The sequence below is a fragment of the Mesoplodon mirus genome (genome assembly GCF_964341445.2).
Source record: "Mesoplodon mirus genome assembly, chromosome: 19".
NCBI lineage: Eukaryota > Metazoa > Chordata > Mammalia > Artiodactyla > Ziphiidae > Mesoplodon > Mesoplodon mirus.
The window spans coordinates 14,118,910-14,133,076 of NC_138995.1; the positions used below are offsets into that span (position 1 = coordinate 14,118,910).

The 14,167-nt window shown below is 41.0% G+C and overlaps 1 protein-coding gene across 1 annotated transcript in view; it reads right to left on the reverse strand.

Annotated features, from left to right (window-relative positions):
• Positions 1-14,167, reverse strand: part of HYDIN (HYDIN axonemal central pair apparatus protein) — a 437,603-nt gene that overhangs the window by 131,259 nt on the left and 292,177 nt on the right. Inside the window, exons 24-29 of the mRNA XM_082606776.1 lie at positions 9,995-10,132; positions 9,279-9,336; positions 9,025-9,048; positions 7,281-7,400; positions 6,828-7,037; positions 4,475-4,612 (exon numbers count right to left, since the gene is read on the reverse strand). Coding sequence (XP_082462902.1) covers positions 4,475-4,612; positions 6,828-7,037; positions 7,281-7,400; positions 9,025-9,048; positions 9,279-9,336; positions 9,995-10,132 — 688 coding nt within the window. The remainder of the gene's footprint in view (positions 1-4,474; positions 4,613-6,827; positions 7,038-7,280; positions 7,401-9,024; positions 9,049-9,278; positions 9,337-9,994; positions 10,133-14,167) is intronic.

Here is a 14,167-nt window from a genome sequence, read left to right on the forward strand (position 1 = left end):
AATTTTGCACATTTTATGGAATGTGTGAGTGTGAGTGTGTATGTGGGGAGTGTTATAAAGGTGGAGTCAAATTGCAGTGTGCAGTGTTTCCCAGGATTCACCCTCCCGCCCTTATTCTCTCTTCTCCTCACCCCTCTCTTGAGCAATCCACAAAATTCTCTTGTTTCCTACAAAATTCTCTTTCTTCCTGCACTCAGTGCCCTGGAGGGTAGTGGGGTGGGTCTCAGCTTTTATCTTGAGCAGTAATAATGTATTTTTCCAATAACCAATAGTTCTCTCATGTTATTCTGGTGGAAAATTTTTCTCTATCTAGTTACATGTTCAAGCATTCATGTACACTGCAGGACTCTGTAAACATTTGTTTTCATTATAAGAATCTGGCCTTATAGCAGGAAATCTGGTAAATACAGAAAGGGAAAAACATACAGAGAAAAAAATCCCATTCGGAACCATAAAAACAACGTCCAGTTCAAAAGAAGGGGGAAGTGCAAAAAAGAGTTAACATAGCAGTCCTAAAACTGCTACTCTTAGAAAGGCCTGCTTGCAAAGTTGGTAAGAATGGCTCACTGTGCCTCAACTTTTTTGTGCAAACAACTATGGTTTATGCTGAACATCTGTTTTCTTTCTGGGAGACTGGAATTTTGGTATGCGCCAGGCAGAGGGTATCTGTGTTACTGAGCCCCACTGGCACTGAGTCTCCAGTGGGCTTCTGTGGTAGCTCTCATATTGTGTAGTCACAGCTCATTGCTGGGGGATTAGGAGCATCTTGCATGACTCCACTGGGAGAGAATTCTTGGATGCCTGCACCCGGTTTCTTCTGAACTTTGCTCCATGTGCTTTTTCCCTTTGCTGATTTTACTTTGTATTCTTTGGCTGGAATAAATCACAGTCACCAGTACAACTTATTGGTGAGTCCCCCTAGAAAATCGTTAAACCTGGGGGATGATCCTGGGGACCCATGACACAGGGACGATTCTGAGGAATAAGAGCAAATATATTCTATGAGTTCCTATAAGAAAGAAGAAAAAATAACATAATATCTAATCCATGGTCTCAATGAGATTCAAGAAGCCACTGTGTGTAAACAGCAGGAGCAGATAGTCAGGGACAGGGAGTAACCCCAAACCAGGAAAAAGTATATGGGGATGAAAACTCCTCCTACTTCTGGTTCTGCCAATGCTGGTGACTGCACTGTTATAGCTCCCTCTCATGTCACAAGTGTAAGGATATTCTGTATAAGGCACGACAACAACAAAGGCAACAACACAACTCTCTTTCAATACATAGTGAGCTTGAGAGAAAATAGATCCTCCGATGTGAAAAAGAAACAGAGGGAACCTAGCCAGTGTGGTTAAGTTCAGAGCCTTTACTTGGTGACCACGGGTGACATCAGACCCAACTACAGTCCCTACCACCCAAGGACTGAAATAGAGGGATGCAGCCTGGACCCATGTGAGGTGGGCACACAGTACAGATCCCTGCATGAGGCTGGAGCCATGAAGGGTGGCCACTCCTGTTATTTCTCTGCACTTCAGGGAAGAATCAAGGAAGCTTGTATCTCTCTGGGATCCTAGGTGGGGAAAATATGTATCCCATGGGATACAGAATGCTCAAGCCTGTATCACGCATATGCATGGAGTCTTCACGTACACTGACAGATCACTGTGGTTAATGCAGGTCAAGACATTAACTCAAGTAAAGCAACTATACTCCAATAAGAAAGAAAACAAACAAACAAAACATTAACTCAAAATCTGACCCCTGGGCTTCCCTGGTGGCGCAGTGGTTGAGAATCTGCCTGCTAATGCAGGGGACACGGGTTCGAGCCCTGGTCTGGGAGGATCCCACACGCCGCGGAGCAACTAGGCCCGTGAGCCACAACTACTGAGCCTGCGCGTCTGGAGCCTGTGCTCCGCAACAAGAGAGGCCATGACAGTGAGAGGCCCGCGCATCGCGATGAAGAGTGGCCCCCGCTTGCCACAACTAGAGAAAGCCCTCGCACAGAAACGAAGCCCCAACACAGCCAAAAAAATAAATAAACAAATGTGGGGGTTAAAAAAAAGAATCTGACCCCTTGGGGTACCTGGCAAAAACAACTGCAACACTACTGTAGCACCACCCTGCAATCCAGGGTGAATGAGGCTGTCACAGAGAAAACGGTCTCAGTGGAAGATGACCCCAAGTCAAAAATTACATACCACACAGGGAAAGCACTGATAATGAAAGAGAGTTAACAGTCACACAAATAGGAATAATGGCATCCCTAATAACTCAACTAGAATAACTTAAAAGAATCTACAAAATGATTACTGACAAATGAAGAAATTAAAATCCCAGTGAAAGAGGTGAATAACAGGTGGAATTTTTGACATGAAAAATATGATCACTGAAACTAGGAATGCAGAGTAGGGTTAGGAATGCAGAGTATAAACAGTAGATCATACTCAGTTGAAAAGAAAATTAATTAACTGAAAGAGCTGAGGTAATTATCTTGAATGCAGTTTAGAGAGATAAAGAGTAAAGAGATACACATGTGACATATAGGTTTAGAAACACGGACAGAATGAGAAGGTCCAACATATGTCTAAAAGTTGCTTTAGCAGAAAAGACTGGAGAAAATAGGGGAGAAGCAATACTTGAAGATATAATAAATGAAAGACATATCCTCAGAGTGAAGGAGTGAATCCACAGCCAAAGAAAAAGATATACTTGTGATTACTATGAAATGTATAGAACTGAACCACAATAAAAACACAACATACCAAACCTTGTGAAAGATAGCTAATAAGGTACTTCGAAAGACACAATATTAATACCAAACAAAGAAGAATTCAAAGTAAAAAGCATTAAAAGGGAAGAAAGTGGCAATTTAAAATAGATAAAATATACAGTGCAGGATGAACACTTAATAGTCATTAAATCTTGTGTGTTAAATAAGACAGAAATGAAAATGGATAAAACAAAAATGTATATATTTTTTATATACCATTTTTAGTCTTTTATATACTAAAACCCTTTATAAACCATTCTTAGTCTTAGAAAACTTTTTATATACCATTCTTAGTCTTAGAATAATTAAACAGAAAAAGGGATACAAGATTTGAATAATATAATTTAATAGAGGTTAATTTAATAAAGATTCATCATAATCGGCATTCTATAGTCCAGACAACATTGTTTCCAAACATTCATTGGTATTAAAAAATCATTTTAGACCACTAAAATATATTAACAAACTAATAAAAGTAGGAATTGAGAAGGTCATATTATCTGGCCATGATATGAAAAACTCAGTATTAACTTCACATTAATAAGAGTTTAAATAACAAAAAGAAAAAGCTGAGTCATTTGGAAATTTGAAAAAGAGAAAAATATACTTTAAAATTATACTTGTAGATAAAACTACAATTCTAGACAACTTAGAAAATAATTAAAATTATAATGGTTGATATTAAAATGTATAAAATATGCAAACTTAACTTCCTTTTTTCAATCTATAATTTTCTTTAAAATTATGAGATGGAGCTAAAGGTGTACTCAGGCAAATGTGTACTCACATTTTTTCATTATTAATTAAGAAAGAAAGAAAAGTAGGCATTCAACTTAGGAAGAATATAAAAGTAAAATTCAAAAGAATATCTAAGATAAATTGGAAAAAGAAGAATTAAAAGGGAGTTGACTTAATAGACATTAAGATGTATTTTAAAGCTATAACACTTAAAATAGTATATTATGGATGTAGGTACAGGCAAACAGATCAATAAAGAATAGAGATATATGTGATAATTTAGGGGAAGAATAGACTCTATCATCCAAGATGACAGCACTTTTATCTTTGGATTGTAAGATGATGAACAATTTTAATTTCATTCTTTATCCTTTTTCATATCTTTCAATTTTTCTATAACAATTATGTATTATTTTCATGATGAGATAAACTCGACAAAAATTCCTTAAAACTGTTAGATTAACAAAATATGTACAAGGAACCATCTCTTCCATTTGTTCTAAAACCAATATGGCTCACTGCAGTCTACTGGTGTTTTCACTACTTCTAACAAAAAGCTGCTTTTATTTGTTGTAGTCAGAGTAGAGGAGGCCCTCGGCTTCAAGGAATTACAAGGGAAGTGTGAGGACAAAAGTGGAAATAAACTATTCTTATAATCATGAAAAAAAAATCCATGGGGTTGTATATCTTGTTCACTGTTTAACCCCTGGTGCCTGAACAGTGCCTGGTTAATGGAGGACACACTAAATAGTTGTTTAATGAATGAAGGAAGGGCTTGGATATATTTATTTTTCTTGTCTCTGAGAGCTTGTTAGTTTTAATTAAAAAAAAAATCACACCCATAATCTTGGTGTGAATGTTTAGCATAATCTCAGCCCCTGGGCTGTGGCTTGCAGGTTTGGGTTTGGGCCCCTCCTACCATCATCAGGTGGCCGTCATGGGTTGGGGTGGGGATGGGCTACTTACTGAGAGAGGCTGGATGAGTGGCACTCCCGGCAGAAGGCTGTCTGGCGAAGACTGGGGGTCAGTCAGAACGCTGAACTCAAAGCCAACTTTCCCAGTGTTCTCGAGTGTGATTTCACTCTCTGTGACATGGTCGAACAGCTCGAGAGGAGAAGAAGCAGAAGAGTGACTCCTCTGTCACCCACCCTCTGGGGTGCTGCCGTCATCCTGACAAAGGCAGGTAGACAGCATGCCCCACAGACACGGATTTCATTTTCCATGAGGTAGATGCTGGCCAATCCACATTTCAGTATCACAACCAGGTGCCTACTGGGCGGGAGGAGCACTAGACCCTGGAGACTGGCTCTGTCTTAGGTCTTCTAACAACTAATTTAGTTTAGTACGGCTGTGGGGTGAGCATTTCACCTCCCTGAACCTCTGTTTCTTCATCACAAAGAATTCATATTAGAGGATCTTAAAGTAAGCTTTTTTATATTACGAAGATTTGCTTTTTTAGATAAGATTTGAGTTCAGAATTTTCTGGAATGAATTTTTCTATTTTTATGGAGAGACAGGGGAGTAATAGGCCAGCCATATTCTTTTTCCTGAGATTTTGCTCACATAATTCGGAGGGTCCAATAACCACAAACTGAAGCCACTTTGGGGGCTCTTAGGACAAAGTAGGGGAAGAACTGGTTGCTACAAAGGAAGCACTCTGAGCTGAGCCAAATTGCCAATTGCCCAGAAGACCCTGGAGATAAGGCGTGAAAGAAAATTCTATTTGGTCAAAGTAACGCACAAGGTGTCAATAGGTGTTAGGTGAATTTGATTTTAGGCACAATCTTTAACCTGTAAACATATATGTACACACACAATTCAGTAATAATACTGAATAATAAAAAAAATAATAATGCAGTGGCTATATAATGGGGTGTCTAATTCCCATTCATATTTGGTAGGAGATATGGTATCTGAGTACATAACACAAATTCTAATTGGGGAGAGAAGATGTACAGACATAGAATTAACTGACAATTATTCCAAAGCAAGATTTAGAAAGTACATTATATTATGGCAAAGACTCTAAGTGACAAGAGAATGTAGTGTAAGAGGAAGATAACTGAGGGGTGGAGTTGAGCTGGGTCTTAGAGTATGTGTGACTTTGGAGTTGGCAGAGCGGAGGAAGAGATAGATAATATAATAGGAAAAATGGAAGCAGAAAGGGCTGGGCTGCATTAGGGCCAGTGGGCAAACCAGCTTGTCCATAAATGAATGAGCAGTTTATAATGGGAAATTATGAGAAACAAAGTTTAATACGTAAGGAGCATCAGTTAATAGAGGGGCTTAGGATACCCTTGCTCAGGTGGAGGAACCTGGCTCTGATCCACAGAGTGACTCATGATTGAAGGCCTTCTCTGACTCAGGCACAGTACTGACCAGACACTTTACTTAAGTAACCATAACCATCTGGTGAAATAGGAATTACTGCCCCATTCCCATTTTAGAGATGAGGGATACTGAGGCTTGGAGAGATTAGGGGATGTGCCCAAGGTCATAGTCAGTAGGGAGTAAAAGTAGGATAACATCCCAGTTCTTCTGACTACAAAACAATGCTCTTTTCTCTATGCAATCATTTTTGCTCTTTTCCCAAGGTAAGTTTGGGAAAATCTACCTGGCAATGATATTTAGATCAGTTTTTGATAGAAGCCAGAAATGCACTGTAATCCCTTGTTTCCATGGGTCCGTGGACCAGCAGCATCAACATCACCTGGGAACTTGTCAGAAATGCAGACTCTCAGGCTCCACCCTGGACCTACTGAATCAGAATCTGCACTTGAACAAGATTCCCAGGTGATTCGTATGCACATCACAGTTTGAGAAGAACTGCTGTAATAATTTAGGCATGGCTTGAGATCCTGCAGTGTGATAATCGCAGTGGTGATGGGAAAGCAAAACCAACTCAGAGGAATTATGCTTGATGAATTAGCAAACCCCGGGGCCTGTAAGGATGTGGGGAGCTGAAAGACAGACTGCAGTGGAAAATTCCTTGGAGGTCGTAAACTCAAGGGACTGAGAAGGGAGTAGTCCTATTGAAAGAAACAAAGAAGGTGGAATGGGCTTTTGGACTGAGAATAAAGATGCAAATTTTAGTGTCTAACATGCAGAATTTGAGGAGACAATGAGAAAAACAAGTGAAAATGTCTGGCAAATGGTTGGCAGTGGGGGGATGATCAGGCTTAGGAAGCAGCTTAGGGGTCAAGGGTAGGGGTGATGGTGAGATTATGCTGACTGGGGTTCCAGGAGAGATGAGAGCACAAAGACTATGACCGATGTTTAAGGCAAACCCAGAAAATCTCCTCCCGATGGCTGGCAATACCTGTAATCCACAGTTAATGTCCTTGGTGTCAAAGGAATAGTTGACCAGGGAGGCCTCTCCCCTTAGTATTATCTCATAGGTGGGCCCTCCTTCCACTTCACACAGAGCTTTAGCCTGTGCAATGATGTCACAGTGTCCATAGAAGGTGAACGATATCTGGCGGCTACTGTGTGGCCGCAGCACTCCACAGAGAGGCAAAATATCAAACACCTGCAGAGAAAGTCATTCCATATGAGAGTCTGCAAAGGGCGAGCTAAAGTTCAGCCAATTTCCAGATTGATTCTTGACTTTACCTTGTTTGACTCCATGAAAGGTGACTAGCCTAGCACCCTGAAAGTACATGATGATAAGGCAGTAACAGTGCTCGGGCCAATTTAAATTTCTAACTTGGGGCAGGGGCTCAGTAAGAAGAATTGTATCAGATGGCTCTAGGGCCCATGAGGTGTTACTTACTTCTTCTATCCCAATGGAAAACATTTCATCCCGTTCAAAGATCCAGGGCGATTCCTGAAACTCCGCCTGGCTCTGGTTTGTGTCTATTCTTTCTGTTTCAGCAGAGTTCATTTTTAATCCCTGGGAATTAGAGGTGTGAGGAAAAACTTGCAAACATTCATAATTTGTCATCAATGTGCTCCTCCCCCTCGCTGATAGAAAAAGGAAGTATGTTGTATATATATTTAAAATAGCACGTTTTTTTCTCCTACGGAGAGAACTGGGGAGGTGTCCAAGATGTATGTACAAGGATGTTTACTTCAGTGTTTTCTGTAATAGCAAAATTTTGGAAGTAAACTAAATACCTGTCACCAGGGGATCACTTTAAATGAAGTGTGTGTGGTACTGCTATCCATGGAGGATAGCAGTGCATATTTATAAACCAGGGATGATGCGCACAACATATTACTGAGTAAAAAAGCAGTTCCATTTATGTAATATTACACAGGCCTAGGTATCACACCTGCAAGTGTGAGTGTGTATAAATTCACTCAGAGATCTGCATATGCAAACAGAGATATCTGGGAGGTTATTTGCTGAAAGTTTTCTATGAATGGTGGGATTTTGAGAATTTTTGCTTTCATTTTTCTGTATTCTTGAATTTTCTAGGATATCTTTCAAAATATATACAAAAGAAAAGAATTAACACTTAAAAGACAAGTGTTTTATATGCACACACATACTTATTCTAAAAAATGTGGAAAATACAGAAAGCTTCAAAGAAAGAAATACAAATCAATCATCAGATTATTCTGCAGATATATATGTCAGTGTGTATAGTGTGAGTATATATGTATATATATTTGTATTCTGATTTTTTCAGTTAACATTATAACATGAATGATACCCTCCCATATGACTAAATATTCTTTACAAGCATCATTTAAAATACTTTAAAAAACAGAACATGTAGTATTTTTTACTTAATATATCAGAGATTGCTCCAAATCAGTAAAGAGAGAACTTTTTCATTTTCTAAAAAGGATTTCATAGTACTGCCTTGTGCAGATGTAATTTATTCGACCAGTCTCCTACTGGGGGAATTAAGTCATTCCCAATTTTTCTTGCGTTTACCAACAAAGCTGCAGTGTACAAGGATAGTTACACGTCTTTATGTAAATGTAAAGGTCTATCTGGAGAATAATATTCTAGCAGAGGAATTGTGCATTTTAAATTTTGATACACCTGTCAGATTGCATGTCACAGAGGCTACACCAATTCATACTCCTACCTACGAAGTGTGAAAATGCTTGCTTTCCCTGACTCTGCCAAAACTGAGACAAACCTTATTTAAAAGATTGCATATTATCATGGACATACATATTATCATGGACATAATTTTCCTAATTTTTTGCTATTTCTAAACTGTTTTAGCATACATCTTTGTACATACATCTTTGTATTTCTGATGATTTCCTTAGGCCATCATTCTAGAAGGAGAATTTAAGAGTATGAATTTTTAAACTCTCAGTCTCCTCTTTGTTTTTACTATGGAAGACAGTTCTCCTTTTGTAGCCTCTATCTAGGGGCTGGGAAGAGCACAAGATTGCCAAGGTTAGAGGTAAATGGCTTTTCCATTACAGAGAAAATCTATTTGCTGAGGTGTCTGAGTTCTCACTGAGGTGTTGGTTCTGTGGGTGTTTGGTTGGGAAGGAACCCGGAGAAAGATGTGCAGCCCATCCGCCCCAGGGAAAGGAAACCATACATCTGAGATGGCCATGATGGACACCTGTGCTTTTTTTTTTTTTTTTTTTTTTTTTTTTTTGCAGTACGCAGGCCTCTCACTGCTGTGGCCTCTCCCATTGAGGAGCACAGGCTCCAGACGCGCGGGCCCAGTGGCCATGGCTCACGGGCCCAGCCGCTCTGCAGCACGTGGGATCTTCCCGGACCGGGGAACGAACCCGTGTCCCCTGCATCGGCAGGCAGACTCTCAACCACTGCGCCACCGGGGAAGCCCACCTGTGCTTTTTTAGTCTCTCTTTCTTCAGATCCAACTTCTTCATCCACAAGGATAGTCCTGGGGAGTTTAATGAAAATGTGGAGAATCACTCATTTGGCAACCATCACAACACAGTTTTCAGCTGCATGATGGCCCTGTCTTCCTCTCCGCTCTACGGTGCCCCAAAGAATAAGTGGGGTTCCCATTCAAGGGACACGTTTCTCAAGGGTCAGCTGGTCAGTGCTGTTACTACCTGCCCCCAAACGTGCAGTTTAGGGCATCAAACGCGTCCATTTTCCATAGGCCCCAGCCCTTCTTTTCCTGGGCTATCAAGCCCTTGTCTGACTTACAGAAAGTTCTCAGAAGCTCTGGCAGTTCTTCAGACAACTTGGGTGTGTCCCCAGGGCCGGAACATTTTATTGTGAGAATATAACACATAGCCAATTGTCATATCCTTTTCTGCTTTCTACCCTTGACCTGATCCTGGCTTGGCAGATGGAGAGGGCAACATGATCAGAAGGGCTCAGTCCCTCAAGACTCAGGAGGCTATGATCCCCTGAGAGCAGAGATGACTTTCAACTCTGTATTCCAGATGCCCCCTCCAGGGCCTAACACAGAGAAGGCACTCATTAAACTGCTGGATGAATACATGAAAGACAAGTTTGAGAATGTAAGTCAGTGTAGAGAAAAGAATGCTATTTAAAGAAATCCATTCTGGCTTTGCCTTTGCACTTACTTAACAAAATCACTCAGATCCATCTCGGGGGACTCTATTGCTGGGACTGCTGCCGAGCTGACAGATGCCGAGGTTACTGGGATGGATTCCACCTGGGACAGGGGGGCACTGTAGGGCTTCCTTGGCCACGTCACAAACCTACAGAGGCATGGGGATGGAAGGAAAGAGTCACATCAGCTGTAGCAAGTCAGTGCCTGGGTAGGCTCTTGGTTTCTAAGGCCAAACTCCAAATCCTAGACGAGGCAGGTTGAGAAGGGACTGCCCTACAGGCTCTCTTGTATTTACCTTCTTCAAATCATAACTGACGTTTCATTTTTTCCAAAAGTTTGCTGACCACCCCCTCGCAGTCTGGGTCCAGTGTCTTTCCTCTGAGAACCCACGGCCCCCGGGTTTCCCCTCTCACACTTGTTTTTCCCCTTCCTGCTAGACTGTGAGACCCCTGAGGACTTGTATCTAATACACCATCTAACGCAGTGCCTGGCCTGCAGGGGGCACTCAGCATGGCTAGGAATGAATGAGTCACCAGGGCTCCTGCTCCCAGATAACCAGAAAGCAGGATGAGGATGCGAGGCACTCGCTCTCTGGTCCTGTTAGTGAGGGCTCAGCCTTTGTGGGACCCTGCCTCCCATCATGCTTGCTCTGGGCGCCTGGACTGCTCCACCCTGGTCCTGGCCCTGCATTTGCTTTGCTGCCACTCCAATTCTCAGAGCAGAGGGCCGAGGGGGAAATTGGTGACTGCAACAGCTGGTGCTGAGGCCCTTATGTCCAGCTTTCACTGAATTGACGTCATAAAGGTCAAAGTGGTGGGGTTGCCCCCATTCTTCCTATTTCCCCAGGGTGCATGTGGCTTTTTTAGGGATTCCTCCCCTCCCCCATCTCAGGCCCCTTATATTAATTTCAACCCAATTTCACTTTGATATTCATTCTTTTTTTTTTTTTTTTTTTTTTTTGCGGTGCAGTACCTCTCACTGTTGTGGCCTCTCCCGTTGCGGAGCACAGGCTCCGGACGCGCAGGCTCAGCAGCCATGGATCACGGGCCCAGCCGCTCTGTGGCACGTGGGATCTTCCCGGACTGGGGCATGAACCCGTGTCCCCTGCATCGGCAGGCGGACTCTCAACCACTGCGCCACCAGGGAAGCCCTGATATTCATTCTTGCCCCACATGCTCTCTACTTTTTCTCAGAGGCTCAGCAGAAATGTTATCTATTATATGAAGGTCCCACCACTCTCCCATCTTCCCATTTGAAGAACTTCTTCCTCCCTCTGAAGTTTCACAGCATTTCATGTGCACATCTTTTAGGATACTGTCCACTGTCTACCACGTACCTGAGTACCACTACCGGGTGTTCAACTACCAACTTCATGATTTCTGCCCTGTTGAGTATCATTTAATAAATCTATTTTATTGAGGTATAATTAACATACACTCATTTTAAACATACAGTTTGATGAGTTTTTGCAAATACATATATACCAGTGTAACCACTACCATATTAACATACAGAACACTTAAAAAGTTTACAGGCTTCTCTGATGACAGTGGTTAAAAGTCCGCCTGACAATGCAGGGGACATGGGTTCGAACCCTTGTCCAGGAAGATCCCACATGCCATGGAGCAACTAAGCCCGAGCATGACAACTACTGAGCCTGTGCTCTAGAGCTCGCGAGCCACAACTACTGAAGCCCGGGTGCCTGGAGCCCATGCTCCACAACAAGAGAAGCCACCGTGATGAGAAGCCTGTGCGCTGCAACGAAGAGCAGCCCCCGCTCACCACAACTAGAGAAAGCCCGCGTGCAGCAACAAAGACCCAACACAGCCAAAAATAAATAAATAAAATAAATAAATAAAAAACATTAAAAAAAGAGCAATTTATTTGAAAAAAAAAGTTTATCATCTTAAAAAGTTCCCTTGTAGCTGGAGGAATCAGACTCCCTGACTTCAGACTATACTACAAAGCTACAGTAATCAAGACAATATGGTACTGGCATAAAAACAGAAATATAGATCAAGGGAACAGGATAGAGAGCCCAGAGATAAACCCATGCACCTATGGTCAACTAATCTATGACAAAGGAGGCAAGGATATACAATGGAGAAAAGACAGTCTCTTCAATAAGTGGTGCTGGGAAAACTGGACAGCTACATGTAAAAGAATGAAATTAGAACACTCCCTAACACCATACACAAAAATAAACTCAAAATGGATTAGAGACCTAAATGTTAGACTGGGCACTATAAAACTCTTAGAGGAAAACATAAATCACAGCCAGATCTTTTTTGATCCACCTCCTAGAATAATGGAAATAAAAACAAAAATAAACAAATGGGACCTAATGAAACTTAAAAGCTTTTGCACAGTAAAGGAAACCATAAACAAGACGAAAAGACAACCCTCAGAATGGGAGAAAATATTTGGAAACGAATCAATGGACAAAGGATTAATCTCCAAAATATATAAACAGCTCATGCAGCTCAATATTAAAAAAACAACCCAATCAAAAAATGGGCGGAAGACCTAAATAGACATTTCTCCAAAGAAGACATACAGATGGCCAAGAGGTACATGAAAAGCTGCTCAACATCACTAATTGTTAGAGAAACGCAAATCAAAACTACAATGAGGTCTCACCTCACACCAGTTAGAATGGGTATCATCAGAAAATCTACAAACAACAAATGCTGGAGAGGGTGTGGAGAAAAGAGAACCCTCTTGCCCTGTTGGTGGGAATGTAAATTGATACAGCCACTATGGAGAACAGTATGGAGGTTCCTTAAAAATCTAAAAATAGAATTACTGTATGATCCAGCAATCCCACTACTGGGCATATACCCAGAGAAAACCATAATTCAAAAAGACACATGCACCCTAATGTTCATTGCAGCACTATTTAAAATAGCCAGGTCATGGAAGCAACCTAAATGCCCATCGACAGACGAATGGATAAAGAAGATGTGGTACATAGATACAATGGAATATTACTCAGCCATAAAAAGGAACGAAATTGGGTCATTTGTAGAGACGTGGATGGATCTAGAGACTGTCATACAGAGTGAAGTAAGTCAGAAAGAGAAAAACAAATATCGTATATTAATGCATATATGTGGAATCTAGAAAAATGGTACAGATGAACCGGTTTGCAGGGCAGAAATAGAGACACAGATGTAGAGAACAAACGTATGGACACCAAGGGGGGAAAGCAGTGGGGGGTGGGGGTGGGGGTGTGATGAATTGGGCAATTGGGATTGACATGTATACACTGATGTGTATAAAATTGATGACTAGTAAGAACCTCCTGTATAAAAAAATTAAATTAAATTAAAAAAATAAAATAAACACACACACACACACACACACACAAAAGTTCCCTTGTGCCCCTACCAGTCAATTCCTCCCCCTCCCCCACCCCTGGCTCCAGACAAACACTCATCTGCTTTCTATCACTATAGATTAAGCTATGCCTACAGTTTCATATAAGTGGAATCCTAAGTATGTACTCTTTTGTGTTTGACTTTTTTTGCTCAGTATAGTATTTTTGAGAATCATCTATATTGTAGCAAAGAGCAGTAGTCTCTTCTTTTTTTTTTTAACACTGAGCAGTATTCCATAGTATGGATGATGACTAGTGTGTTTAACCATCTTCTTGTTGATGGACACCTTGGCTTTTTCCAGCTTTTAATAATATGAATAAAGTTGCTAAGAACAATTGTGTAGAAGTCTTTGTGTGGACATATGTTTTCATTCCTCTTAGGTAAATTCTGAGGAAGGGAAATGTTGGATTGTATAGTATTTGTATAACATTATAGGAAACTGTCAGTTTTCCAAAGTGGCTTTACACCAATTTACACTACCACCCACAGTGATGAGAGTTCCGGTTGGTCCACATCCTCACCCACACTTGGTATTCAGTCTTTTAAATTATAACTATTCAAATGATTATGTAGTGATAGCACATTGTGGTGTTAATCAGTAGGCTTATTTTAAAGGAAAATTTTATGTCATTACTATAAATTAAAAACCAATTTTATCTACCATATTTAGGAAAATCAATATGATGGGAAAAATTAATGTTATTATTTTCTTGCCTGGTGAAGACTCTGTGCTGACTCCCGCTTGCTCTTTTTAAGAAGTGAGATCAGTTCAGCTTCCCCTTGGGGAATCACTGGGCCAGCAC